The 15096-nt window shown below is 40.1% G+C and overlaps 1 protein-coding gene across 1 annotated transcript in view; it reads left to right on the top strand.

The window, feature by feature from the left end:
• Positions 1 to 12558: 12558 nt before the first annotated feature.
• Positions 12559 to 15096, top strand: part of LOC149803244 (E3 ubiquitin-protein ligase SMURF2-like) — a 149254-nt gene continuing 146716 nt past the window's right edge. The window contains exon 1 of the mRNA XM_089952892.1: positions 12559 to 12699. Coding sequence (XP_089809018.1) covers positions 12642 to 12699 — 58 coding nt within the window. The 5' untranslated portion in view covers positions 12559 to 12641. The remainder of the gene's footprint in view (positions 12700 to 15096) is intronic.

The following is a 15096-nucleotide window of genomic DNA, read 5'->3' as shown; positions in this document are numbered from 1 at the left end:
CCTGGACCATTCGACGATATATTCCTCGTCGGCATCGATGTGTTTTCTGGATTCGTCAATTATGCTATCTAGACGCTCCGGTTCTGGTAACCAGACTTCAGTCTGCGCTCGGTATGATATAATCGCGTCACTGACAATCAACGAAACTAGCATTTTACAATCAATCATATACCGTAGCAGCGCTATTGGCAGCCACTTCTTTTCAGCCATGTGTCTACCGATCCAAATATAGCAACAGCGATGAAGTCCTGCCGCGAACTCAAATGATACTACGCGAGCGAATCCGGTTAAATCAAAATCAGGCAGTGGTCCATTAATAGCAACACGAGTCATTTCATGTCTGGGGTGTCCAAATCGTTTGAAATACTCAGCGGCGGATCCATACCCGAGAAAACTCGCTGAATAACAGGCAACCATATCAACGGAAATCATAGCGTCGCGGCTGTATTCAGTGTTCCATAGTCCACCGTGATAGTATTCCAAACAACTGGATTGTACATCCGGTAGAAATTCCTTGCGTGTTGGACTCCACGCATTTTTCCTTGCTGCAACATGAGCCGCAACCGATGGAATCGTAAAACAATTTGTTAGCAGTTGTTCATCATGCTCTTCAAATTCCATGGCGGTTTTTTTCATCTTGTTGTGAAACGCTTCAGTGCGGTATAATTCACCGTTTGGTCTTACAAACTGATCAAAAGTATCCGCATCGTTTTCAGCGCTGCGAAGTAACCACACTGATACAGGGTCGTTTTTACACAAACAAGCAATAGCATCAAATAGTTTCCTCTCCGCGAGAAAACTATCCTGTATAAATTCTTCGGGTATATACTTTACTGTTCTATCCCGTGGAAATATTGTGATCGCGGGCGTCCATGCGTGTTCGTTATGATCAATAATTTTGATTGGGGCCCCATTTGATTTATACTTCGATTCGTATAATACTTCACCGGTTATCGTTGTAACGGTTATTGGAAATCTCAACGACGTTTCTAATCTCGCTATGTCGCTGATGGTTGCTCCACGCTCTTTTACGGTTAGTTCCCACTGGTTGATTTTGCTACGTCGTAAATCAGTCAATTTGTTTCCTCGACATGCATTTGTAAAATGCTCTATTATTCGTTCTGCTACACAATTTATCCCCGTTGACTGTTTCATTGGTTTCAGTTTTCGGATATCAGGTTTCTTATTTAACGGGTATATTCCATAAACAACTGCTGTTTCAGGATACGCTCGTTCATAGTATGGTTTGTCAATTCCGGTTAACAACCCCGGCTTGGAGTCGCGGCTAACAATGACTGTTTTCTTGTCGCTGAGAACTGGTTCAAATTTATCACGTATGATCCAATCACCTGATTCCACCCGGACAATGAATTTTACTCTGAAGAAATACTCGCTGGAGCCAAGTTGTGATATTATCGTTGCTGCGCGGTTGTCGTTCATGGTAGCATCAACAACGCCATCAATTCGAAATGTTGACCAACTATGAGATGCACCATCACGCTTGAATTCATTGATACAATCGCGTATTTTACTCAACAGGGTTCTATCGTTTATTAACGCTTTTGGTGCGTCCTTGAGGACTCTATCGAGATTGAACTTAATATTTTTCCAGGGCTTAATTGCTGCTAATCTCTCAAACTCATCCATATAATTAAAACAAGTATTTAAATGAAAGAATATAGTATAATGAATAAATGCAAATGGTTGATGATTGGGTCGACAACCCCGTGCAATAAATCATGTAGAGGTGAATTCTGCGGGTATCATTTACAAAGCGTTCGTAATGGTTCTCTTGGCCCCCTCCCGTGCTTGGTTTGCCACGTCGGTGTAAGAGGAAAATCGCAGTTGTGTATTAATTGTGGCGGAAAGCGATACAGGGAACTAAAACGCTATTATGACAAGCGAATTAAAAACGCTGTCATTGACCCCACCGCTGACTTCGTCATTAAAACCCCCCAAGACTACGTTGAAAGATTTATAATTAAACCAAATAATAAATTAGACAAGTAGTATTATTATATAAATGGACCAAGAGTTTAGACCTCACCCTGTGCTCGCTAATTACGAGGCATCTCGCGACGGCATTGTCAGAAACCGCAGACTGAAGAAGCCGGGTGGTACCGTAAATAATCAGGGGTATTTGATGTTTGGTGCCGGAAAGAAGAAGTACTATGTTCATAGGGCGGTATTTGAGGTATTCAACGGATTAATCGAGAATGGACTTGTGATTGATCATATTAATAATAATAAGACTGATAATTCTCTTATAAACTTGCAAGCTATCTCGCAAAGTCAGAATACCAAAAAAGGCGAAACTGGTAAATACCCAAAGAAAGCAAAATCCATAAAGTCATTTGATACAACAACTCACGAGGAAAAAATATTTCAGTCGATGAATGAGGCGGGAAAATATTTAGACATTTGTATCGCCTCAATACGATTTGTTGCAGAAGGAATACAGAATTCAGCGATCTCAAAAAAGACCGGACGCAAAATTCGATTTTCATATGTAAATAAGGCCACCGGCGCCTATGGCGCTGACGAATTGTCTGTAATACCTCTTTTATGTTTAAATACTATCAATAGTAATAAATAACACACCGCGCGGGTTCATTTTGTAAAATAATTTTTTTTTTAATTTAAAAACAAGATGTTTTATAAGAATAATGAATATCGAAGACATCAATAATATATTAGCCGAGATTTCAAAATTAAAAAATCAAGGAATTGAATTATCTGATGGTCTTGACAGCGAAAAAATATTATCCGATTATGAGATTATTAACGAACAATCGAAACGGGGGCGTTTTACCCTGGCCCGCGAGTACTTTTTTATAAAACGATTACAACATACGATTAATGAAAACTTGTACCACAATGACGCAAATGCATTCATTGGACTATTCACTGCCGTTGAAATAATACGAAAAAAACTCGGACGTGTTTATGAACGACGCCGGGAGATTTCTAGTAAGATCAAAAACATTAGAAGGATTATAGACGAAAACTCCGTGGAGCCCCCGATGGTACACTCGGCGGGAAATTAGAAATTGCGGAGCAATTTGCAATAATGGTAGGCGAATCACTTACTACTCGGCTAGCCAGAGAGCGGCTAGCGGCGCTTAAAAAGTTCATACCGTTACGAGACAGGGTTCGAGAACAACTTCAAACGCGGCAGCAACTACAAACTGATTTTACCGTTGGAAGCGAACAACTCTTCGCTCCGATAACGAGTGCAACCAAAGACGTGAAAACAGCGATATACGGGGATATTCCCGACGAAGAAAGAAAGAAAAAGGCGTCACTGCTTGGCGTACTTGAAAAGATAGCGGCTCAGACCGAACAAACAAAAAGGTCTTTGAAGCAACCACCACTCGCTATAATGGACCCACAAGAACCTTATGTTACAATGGCCGACGAAGAAGAACTAGGTGCTACCGCAAGAGAACCAGAAGAAGAACTAGGTGCTACCGCAAGAGAACCAGAAGAAGAAATACCGGAAGAAAAAGAGAAAAGGGGGAATATACCCCGTAATGTACTCAAGAAGAGCACAATAGATCAAATTAGAGGCTTCAGCAGCAGGGAAGAATTAGTTGATTTTACTGCCTCTAATTTTGCTAAGAGCATACGAGATAAGGAGCATATCAATAGCGATTACGAGAAAAATATAAAGACGTTAAAGGATTGGACAAGAATAGTGTATTTAGCGAGTAAACACGAGAATGCATTACCACATCGTGGTGATCCCGATTACGACGCATTCCACAAGGAAGTTGAAAAAAGGGTAAAACTAAAAAAAGGAAAAGGATACTCTGTTGGTAAAGAATCCTACGGCGTTACCTGTCCTAACAGTGTTCTCAGTGATATATCACGGCTAGAGGTACTAATCGGAGGAAAACGAGCCGGAAATAACTCTCCGGAAATAATCAATGAGGCCGCTGATATTTGCAAGCGGTTATTTACGGGCGGTATCATGGACATTAGTGCGTATCGAACGCTCATAGACGAGTTAGTGGATGATTAAAAAAATTATAAAATTGTCGTTTTTGTTAATTTTTGGTCGTTTTTGGTCGTTTTTTTGTCGTTTTTGGTCGTTTTTGGTCGTTTTTTTGTCCTTTTTGGTCGGTTTTTACGGGTGAAAACCCCAGGAAATCATTTAGAGAAAATCGATGTTTTTGCTGAAAAAATCGAAAAAAAACGACTATAGGCAACAAAAAACGACCAAAAATGACCAAAAATCAAGAAAAAACCAGAAAAAAACCGGATTTTTATCGAGGGCAAAAACCCAAGGAAATTTTGACAAAATTTATTCCGGTTTTCCACACGGCGGTGGGAAAGGGGGGGGGGGTCAATCACTAATTGAAAAACCGGTGTTTTTATAATAAAGATGATCATACACTACAACCACGATAAACCAGTACTCGTCTACGTGGTAAACTCGCGATTGCCTGTTTACCGCGCGTATTATGGAGATGGTCTCGGTAGCACCATTGCGGGGTTATTTACAAGAATGGCTCCAAAAGTAGCGCCGTTAGCCAAACAATTAGGAATGAAGGCTATTGATGTTATTCGTGATAAGGGAATCAGCGCTATTGGAGATGTTGTCGGAAAGGCGCTTTCAGCCGCGCGGGACAAACTAATGTCGTTGGTGAAATCCAGGGGATTTTCAAAAAGAAAACAGATGCCATCAACGACGGTGATGCCTGCAAATGTCAGTAAAGTAATAAATAACGCCGTGGAAGAAAAACTAGAGTCGTTGGCGGCTCAGTCATCCACCAACGCGCCCATGAACACAATAGCGGGGGAGTGGTCTTAAACAGAATTCAAAGAATTTACGACGAAAAAATCGCAATTGAAAACATCAACATGATAAATAATAAAATGTTTGCGCGAACCGCTGATCCCGCGTTTGATATAGATGCCCCAGTGCGCAGGGACGATTCTGTCCGCGATTATCAATTTTATTCCTATCAACCACTACAAGCCGACCTACGATCGCGAATTGAACTTCAAGTCCAAGATACCAGTAAATATTTTTTGCCGTGTGAAGCGTTTATCGAAATTGAGGGAGAACTCGTGACAAATGCTGCCGATAATGCACCATACGCAGATGACAATCGTGTTCGAGTTGGTTTCGTCAACAACGGTATCATGGCGTTATTTGAGAGTGCCAGATATCTTATTGACGGGCGAGAAATTGAATCAATAGAACGCGAGGTTGATGTTGCAACAACGATAATTGGGTTAGCGAGATACTCGGATGATTATACAAGATCGGCGGGCCCATCTATGATGTTCGCAAAGGACTCCACCGATAACGCTGATCATCTTCAGTACGTTAACGTGCTGACGAAGGAAAATACCGCAGCTGACCAGGCTGAAGCAGCCAATCCAGATCGCAGAGCAAAACCAGGCGCTGATTTCACTGTTATAAAAAGTCTTAACAATGATTACAATATGGGATTCGCAGCACGAGTAGAGATGTTGCAAAGACCACGCCGAAAGTTTTCATGCGCGATTCCACTCCATCACATATTTGGATTCTGCAGAAATGTCAGAAAAGTTATCTATGGGGCTAAGCATACAATCGCGCTAACGCGAAGGGGCGATGATAACAATGCAATATGGCGTGCTGCTAGCGTTGCTGCCGGTAAAGTCGTTTTAACTAAAATAGCATTGTGGATGCCGGTGTTGACTCCATCAGTTACCACGGAAGCACGATTGTTATCATTTATGGAACAGGGGGGAAAATCGTTGTTGAGTTGGCTAGCGGTAACAACTGATGCTAAAGAGGATAACGTCGCCGATACGTTTACATGGCACTTGGCATCAAAACAGGGTGTTTCAGCCCCGCGTCATATATTTGTTGCGTTACAGAATAGGGAACGATTGGGTAATCAAGAACGCAGCCATATGATATTTGATCAATTAGGAGTCAGGGATGTTTCGCTGAGAATAAACGGACAACAGGAACCATCCGAGGATATACAGCTTAACAACCATGTCGCACGTGTGTACCATCGATTGCTGTCATATATGGGTCGTGATCAAAACGTCGACACTGGTTTGCAAATATCACAACTTGATTTTAAAAAGCTGTATCCGATTTATTATTTTTCGTTGGAACATCTTGATTTAACGAGACAATCCGTCGTTGATATACACTTTAGAGCTCGTATAGCCCCGGCTGGTGTTAATTATAGAGCGGTTGCTGTCATTCTCAGCGATAAATCAATGCTGCTAGAAGGTGTTGGCGGACGAATGAGAATCGTTGATGCGCCAGTGGAAAACATGTAATTGAAAGCACAAACGCGTTTACAATAAAATGTCGTATAGTGTCGTCAGTGTAGAGTTGACTGATGGTCAAGTCAAGAAATTACGATCAAAGTCGGCTAAACAATGCGGAACCACAATAACGCTGAAGCCGTCACAAATGGCAGGTGGTAATCATAAGATATCGTTGACGGCGCGTCAAATAAAACATTTCAATAATGCGATGAAGAATAAAAAGGGTGTTCAAATAGATTTTTCAGCCGCAGCGATTAAAAACATGGAAAAGACCGGTGGGATATTTCCGCTGTTAGCTGCGATTCCAGCGTTGATTGCCGCGGCCGCACCAGCAGTGGCTAAGGCGGCGGTGTTAGGAGCCGTTGGTACCGCGGCGGGGATGGCATTGAAGAAGGCAACCGGGAAAGGCTATAAAAAAAAACGATCCGTGGCCGGAAAGGGTCTAAGACTACCGGGAACCCCGTATTCATGGTACTCGGGAAAGGGTCTAAGACTACCGGGAACCCCGTATTCATGGTACTCGGGAAAGGGTCTAAGACTACCGGGAACCGTTTATTAACTCCTATGTCTAATTTTGATTTAATAGACGCCGCCGACTCGTTAGCGATAAAAAAACTTCAGAGGTGTTTTTATGAGGGATCAATTACCGGCGGCACCAAGGAATATTGAAACCGGCATAATTAACCTCGATGGGTCCTCCAGAGCGGGAACTCATTGGGTTGCATACGCGATTGATCCGCGTGCGATCGTCTATTTTGATTCATACGGGTTAGCTCCGCCGACCGAGTTTATGCGGTATATCCGGGCGTGTTCAGCCCGGGTTTTTTATTCCACGCTGCCAACACAGCACTTAAGCGACCCGCCGATATGCGGCCGTGAGGTATTGAACGTACTCGCGGCGATTTCATCATCGCGGAAACCACCTCATCTGGTTGTAAACGAATACACTAGTGGGGTCGTAGAGGCCCGGCGGGTTAATTAGAAACGCCGTTTTTTTTTACAATAACGATGATTGATATTTGGGGACGAACGGTTTCGGCGCTGAAAGAATCCACAAAAACGCTCGCCACCGATGACATAAAAAAACTAATTGAGAATGAAATCGCTGATACGTTGAATTTAACAAGTGTTGACCCAGGTGAAATAGTTGTATTTCAAGACCGCCAGGGTAAATTGAGATCCAGTAATGTGTCGCTGGATGACGTTTTAACACGACAGCGTGATGCCGCCGAGGACACTATCGCGCTGTATACCAGCGACGGACGACTCAAACCGGGTGAACATCTGTCGACGATAACATTAGTCAAAGACGGTTTTATAAGGTTGGATAGATCGGTGACCGAACTCGACGCGCAGGTGAAAAAATCTGTCACCGAGGTGAAAAAATCTGTCACCGATATACAACTCACTACCGCTAGTTTTTTTGGGACCCCGACGGTAACCGAACCGAATCTTGCAACAATAAAAAATACTATTTCGGAGTTTACAACGCTGTCGGGCCAATTTTACACGTTACGAAAAAATGTTAACAGGATCGATGACAACTTTGATAAATTCTTTGGTAAAAAAAATACCAAGCTGGATGATATTACAACAACTATAAATGATATCACTGCGTATGGACAGGAAATAAAAACAATCAAAACTGATGTTGCAGCGAACAAAAGGAGTGTAGACATGCATGAACGGGAAATAGAAATAATCGGCGCTAATGTTGCAACGATCATAAATAATGTAGACTCGCATGGACGGAAAATAGAAACAATTAAAACTGATGTTACAACGATCATAAATAATGTAGACGCGCATACACAGGACATAATGACAATCAGAGCTGATATTGAAGCGAACAAAAGGGGTGTAGACGCGCATACACAGGAAATAGGAACAATCAAAACTGATGTTGAAGCGAACAAAAAATATGTGGACGCGTATTGGCGGGGAATAGGAATAATCAAAACTGATGTTGCAGCGAACAAAAAAGGTATAGACGTGCATACATATGAAATAGGAACAATCAAACTTGATGTTGCAGCGAACAAAAAAAGTATAACCGAGAATACACGGGAAATAGAAACAATCAAAACTAATGTTGCAGCGAGCAAGAATAATATGGACGCGAATTTGCTGAGAATAGAAATAATTAGAACTGATGTTGAAGCGATTAAAGACGGACTACCGAGAGTAGCAGAGCAATTCGAAAAAATAAAAACCCCTCATGAGAACATCATCAACACAGTATACACAATTCGGCATGGATCATTCAATTGGACTCCTACACAGAATACAGTAAATATTACCGCAACTGTTAAGGGCATTTATCGATTGACACTGGTTTCAATGATGCAGTTTAATATATTATCGTCGAGTTCATCAGGGTTTAACAATACAATATCAACAATTATAGACAGGAACGCAACTGAACAGTTTACAATTTATGCCGTTGATGGAAATTTAGCCGGGGCAAACATCACATGGTATGTGGAATTTGTAGCGAATCTAATTAATTAAAAACACTAGCTCTTTTAAAATAAAAATGACCACCAGGGTAATTGAATCAGAGGTATCACCGACGTCACATCAATATCGATTCGATACCGCAAAAGAATTCTCCGCGAATTTGAAAACGCTTTCCGAACAATACCGCGCAAAAATAAAAAAATACCGCCGAAAAATAACCGCCATCGACGCGGTCGTGTACTCGGTGTCGGGTATAGTAGCCGGTACCGGTGTTATTTTATCCACGGTGACCACGATAGCCCCGATCGCTGTTCCAATCGCTATCTCCGCGATGACAACAATTGCTGGAGTCGCCAACGCAATCACTAAAAAGATATCATCGTGTTTTCAGAAAAAACTCAACGAGTATACAGTAAAACATCAAATAGTATCCGACGCGTACTCGAAATTATCCGGGTTGATCTCGTTGTCGATTGCTAATTTGTTCATATCCGATGTTGAATTCTCCACGATGGTCTAGTTGTACAGCTCCGCGATGTCAAAAATCGAGGATTTTCAACTGGAAGCCGGAACCACTTCAATGGCTTAAAACAAGATTCGGTGTTCAAATTAAACACTAAAAACAACGAATAATAATAATGTCGCTGAACCCCGAAGGGTTTCAATTACTTCAGCGGATCGCGGAGAATACCACTCCGGTACAAACAAATATGATATCGATAACGTCAACGAAACCCGAATTCAGTGTGAACTTTCCATCACCGGTTCCAGTGAAGGAAATAGCGCTGGCAAAATTGCGAATATATCACAGTTGGCCTAATATCCGAGCGGACGCATTTAACGGACAACAACCTAACAACTCGCTGGTTTTTGCATGGACAAATAAACCCGATGGGGCCCCAGACTGGAAGGAGGTTACAATACCAACTGGGTCATACCAAATAGAGCAAATCAATAAAGAATTTCAACGCAGGATAAAATCGATCACAGGAAAAGAATCAAAAATCGCTATTACGGTTCATGAACCGACGTTATCGTCGACGATTGAAATAAGCACACCGGGGTATATGGTTAATATTTATGGTAGTTCAATAAGAACCATACTAGGATGGCCTAAGAATCCACCTCATGAAATCTCCGCGGACTTGCACACGAATAAGCAATCGTTTCATGAGATTGATCCCACTTATCAAATTGATTTGTCTATTATAAAAGGCGCGTTATTACCCAGCAAGTTTATATTTCAAGACAGGAATACCATGCAATGGGAGTTTCCGTATAAGAAAACTCCTAAATTGTTCGCGTCGACCACAGTTGGTTTAAATGATATTAATAGGTTTTTTATCGAGATTAATCGTTATTACCAATTACAACTAGAACAGCTACGGAAAACAAAAGCACAAAAACACGTTGAGGTGTTAAATCAACTTATATCAGACATGGAATATATCAATAAACGAATCGTTAAAACAATATCCGATAGCAGCGATGATAATAAACAACGATTCCTAACCGAGTATAATATCGCAGAAGCCGATTTACCCGATTTCAGGTTTCCAGGATACAACGCGCCAGAACTAAGAAAGTCTCTTAATGATTTTCTCAGTCCATCAACTCATATCCTCAGACACGATAACGGAGATGATGGTAGGCATATTGCCCCGTACAACGTAAATATCGCATCGGTGATAGCGATCAATCTAGTGTGTGATGCTATCGAAGGGAGTTACCAGGTGGATACCAAGCAATCAAATCAGGCTCAACAGGGGTATATCCTTTATTCATTTTCACCAACAGCCCCTCCGGGATTTTTAATCGTTGAGAGTCCGATTAATCCGGTCTATATGCGATGCCATAATCGATTTTTAACGAGAATTAATTTTAGACTTACCGATCAGTCAAATAACCTAATTGATCTACAAGAGGAGGAGTTAGTGATCACTCTGTTTGTAAGATCATAGCAGCAGAGGGGGCGATGACATCGACGCGGTCGTCGCTGTGTTTACCGGACGCTGACGACGCTAGGATCGGCGCGCAGAAGGTATTAATTAAACCAAATGACGATTGGACGATCCCCCGACGACGACGTCGTCTTTTTTTTTACCGGGCGCTGACGACACCGGATCCGCTGAGTGCAGAAAGTATTAATTAAGCCAAATGACGATTGGACAAAATGTCGGATTCGCCCCCCCCCCCCCCGCCCCCCGCTGCTTTTAGAGATTCAGAGGGCTGTCCAGGCTGATTTTCAATTGTGTAATTGTTTAATCGCTTAGTAATAAAATGCATCCCCAAAGTGAACCCCGGGCGCTTTGAGGTTCGGGGGTGCCAGGCGAGTGGCACCAGGCAATTATTTTATTTTTAAAAACAAATTATAATTTAGAATACCCGTACAAGTATAGCACGTCTTTTTCAATGTCCGCCACGCGTTCCCCCCAATTATCTAATAGCTTCTGTCGCGGTACGCAAGACAATATGCTTATAGCATTTTTCTGGTGTCAAACACATGAAGTAGTTTCCGCTAATCTATCTAACGTTTGTCCGTACGCCTTAACCACACGGCTGCCGAGATTTTGCAGTTACACAGATGAAACTCAGATTTATAACTATATGAATCAGAAACTAAGCTGATTGGAGTGTGTGAAAATCGATATTATTGGTAAAATCTCAGCGAGCTCAGTAAATAGCGCATTCATAGCAATCCGACATGCGACAAGTGGAAAATCTCAGCGAGTTTTAATAGTGGGTTGGAATTTTGTTAGATATAGTAATTTTGTATAAATTATCAGATATAAAAATCGATAGCAATTTTATGTGAAATGTATCAGTAGTCTTATATGGGGGGGGAGGGTCTGGATCATACCTTATTTTGTTTGACGACGGTGACGATTCGATGGCACGTCCTCTGCGAGTAAACGATTATGAAATAGACACTGTTGCCTCAACAAAGTTGTTTTACTAGTTGTTTAGACTAACTTGAAGGGGCTATGGGGGGGGGGAGTGTTATGTTGTCAAGTTCAAAATAGGTTTTGTTCCAGAACACCCCCTTATAAGACTACTTACATGATCAATCGATTATAATGAGCGTGTAAAATATGTGTGGTTCAGGACTATCGTGCTGTCTAGAGTAGTTACACAAATACTGGCGTAAATTTGAATTTCTGGAAATTTCTCAAATAGTTTTAAAAGATTTCGTGGTGTTTTCATGCTCTCACACTTAATGATGGTACTTTAGAAATGTATAAATTGTGTCGATGTTCTCGTCTCCCTATATGAAATGGTAATATTTTAAACTTACTATAAAAAATAAAGTTTTCTGGCACATCCTCTTCCCCTCATGTACAGATGTATTTCTTTGTTTACAAAGAGTCTGAGTATTACGTGCAAGTTTTGAGAATCTTAACAAATCTATTTTTAGCTCTAACAAAATCACCGAAAATGACAACTAAAGACAACACATCATAACGCTTGAAATTCAGTGTGTATCACACATCAGCGCTACTGACACTTCATTGAGACGGATTATAAATAAAAAGTAAATAAAACATCTTGTGAATGCGTAAGATTGCGTAAGAGACAGTAATAGAGCGAAATCACCTCATTGTTCCTTTACTTGTTTAAAGGTGAATAATCTTACATTGTATGTTTCTTGGATTGTTTGTTTTATGTCTTATGTCGCAATTTGTGTGTATTTTTGTAAGGTCGATTCTACCCAATAAATGCTAAACAACTACAGTGCTTGTTTCCAAATTAGAAACAAGGGAAATTACTTTCAAAACGAAGTCTGAAGTCACCGGAAGTGCTCTTAAAATAACTCATTTGCATACGCTCGACTGTAGATAGGTTCGGAATGGATGTAAGAATTAAGTGAGTGACGATGACTTAATTTGTTTAAAATGGCCAGCAACGGATCTAGGAGACATGGACCCAGCACTATGAAAATCCGTTTGACAGGTAAATGACGCCTTTCGGCTGCGAGATAGTTTGTTTCAATCAGTATCCCCGAACCCTCAGACAACCAATATGGCTGCTATGTTTAAACTCGTACAAAGGTATATGTCTGAAGCACATTTCACCAATTCCACTGTTAGATAATTGAATTAAACAATTTATTCAGAAAATCGTGTATTAACCTTGCTTCATGGGCGAAAAATGTTCTCAGAAGAGAAAAATTAAGTCATTAACGACACCGAATTCCGTGTAAACAATGCAGGGAATTCCTTTATTTGTATTTTTCCATTCTTGTCATCACATACTATAACGTTGTAGGCCATGCATGCTACTTACTTGTGTTCTCCAGGTTTTCTTGAAGTATATACTCGATGACCATAACAGTCTTGTCGAAATCTTTAGTGAAACACGGTGACACTGGAACATAAACTTTGAACACTTTTTTTAATGCCATTAAAGGACAGAACAAAGTACATGTATAATAGATTCCTGGTAAGGAATGACAGGTCATGACTAGTTACTTTATTTTAGTGTTTTTAATAAGTTCACAGTATTTCTAATCATATAATAGGGGTCATATATGCTAACTTCATTTTTATATGAAGTACAAAATTATATTTGAGAACATTTGGCCAAATGTGATTTGCCATATTTTTTTTTGTTAAAGAACAAACGATTCGCATGTTAACTATAGTTTTTTGTGATTACCATTGCTCATCATGCAGCTGATATAGCACACAACAGGGTTTGAAAAATTCAACCATTTGGTTGTGCTTAAGTGTTGTATGACTAGAGCAGTTGTGCAGCACTGTCAATATGTGCTGCTGACTGTATGGTATATTTTTGAACATTTGGCCTCCAGTTCCAGGGTTGACTGACAATTTCTTGGCACTATTTATTTGAACCATCCCAATTAGGGGTGATTTCTTACATTTTAAGATGACACTTTTTACTTGCTGCTACAAAATATGCAGCCAGTAGTTCCATGGGCTTAGAACCGTACAGATAAGAATTTGGTAGGCCTAGGCATGAAGACTACCCATCTGTCCACCCCATCTCTTTGATGCCCATGTGACACAGGAAAAATACTTAAGTTATTACAGCTTGTCAGATTGTTTTGGTGGTATTTAGATAAGTTCAAGGTTACCTAAACTGGTACTCTGAATAGAGAGCATTCTTTGCCAGAGAAACATATGATGATCTAACTGGCCCACAGATTTTTATTAGTGGTCAAGATCACATGATAGATAATTTTGGATAGAAGCTGTAAACAAAAGAAGGGAAGGTGAAATAGGAGGCAGATACACTGCTGCATTTATTTCCAAAGTAGAATGCAGGGTGGAAAAAAAGTTGATTCAAATGCCCAAAATAAATTCTGGAAATACATGTAAATGGTTACTTGAGGGTAATTTCATGAAAATAGAGCCATGCAACCTAAATTTTAATTTTCAAGATATATCAAGACTTAAAATGTAAAAATGTGTGCTGCATCTCAAAATCATGTTAACTTTTGTTAAATTTTTAATATCTGTTGATGACAGATCAGAATTTTAAACTATACCAGATTAAAATATTACTAATGAAAAAATTTCAGCATATTTTCAAACAATACAAAGTTTCATAGAAAAGTGATAACACTTTAATTATTTATAAAACATGAACACCAGCACGTGTAAAATAATTTACACAATTTTTGTGATACATATTTAGTAGCATATAGAATTAACATCACAACAATTATTAGCACCTGTCAGGTCTGTAATTCCATTACCAACAAAACTTCTAATATCAAATTAATGTGGGTATGTGAGAAAGCTTGCCAGTAGCTTCTCGTGGGTCGGTGGTTCTTTCCGGGGTTTTCTCTGGTTCTTCCTCCACCATTAATACTGGCCGCCATGTTTAACCTATCATGTGCTGCAAAATGGCGTTAAACCCCACAACAACAACAACAATATCAAATTAAAAGCAGAAATAGGTAATTTAAAATAAAATAATTTAAAATAAAAAAAAATATATGTTTTCTAACTACTACTCAAGATGTCTGATGACACTAAATTTTATATTTAATAATAATATTATGGGGACGGATTTAAACTTTTAGTACTGGAATTATGGTAATGGAATAACACATAGATCTGATACACAGTTATGTTATGTCACTGGGTTAAACACACCAATTACATAATTTTTAATAATATTGGCAGAGGTCTCACAAGGATTTTAAAACTATATGTTCAGGACTCCTATTTTGGTAAGAGTCCCACCAGCAAACGTTGTAGTCCCATAAGTATGTTGGGCATACCTCAAGTGGCTAAATGCCCAGATGAGGAGAGCCAGTGGTTGTCATGGAGTTAAATTTTTCCCATTCTTTACACCACTGACATATAGCTCGTGTTTGTC

Source organism: Sinohyriopsis cumingii, chromosome 3 (genome assembly GCF_028554795.1).
Source record: "Sinohyriopsis cumingii isolate HCF-2022 chromosome 3, ASM2855479v2, whole genome shotgun sequence".
Lineage (NCBI taxonomy): Eukaryota > Metazoa > Mollusca > Bivalvia > Unionida > Unionidae > Sinohyriopsis > Sinohyriopsis cumingii.
This window is presented reverse-complemented; position numbering and strand designations above follow the sequence as displayed.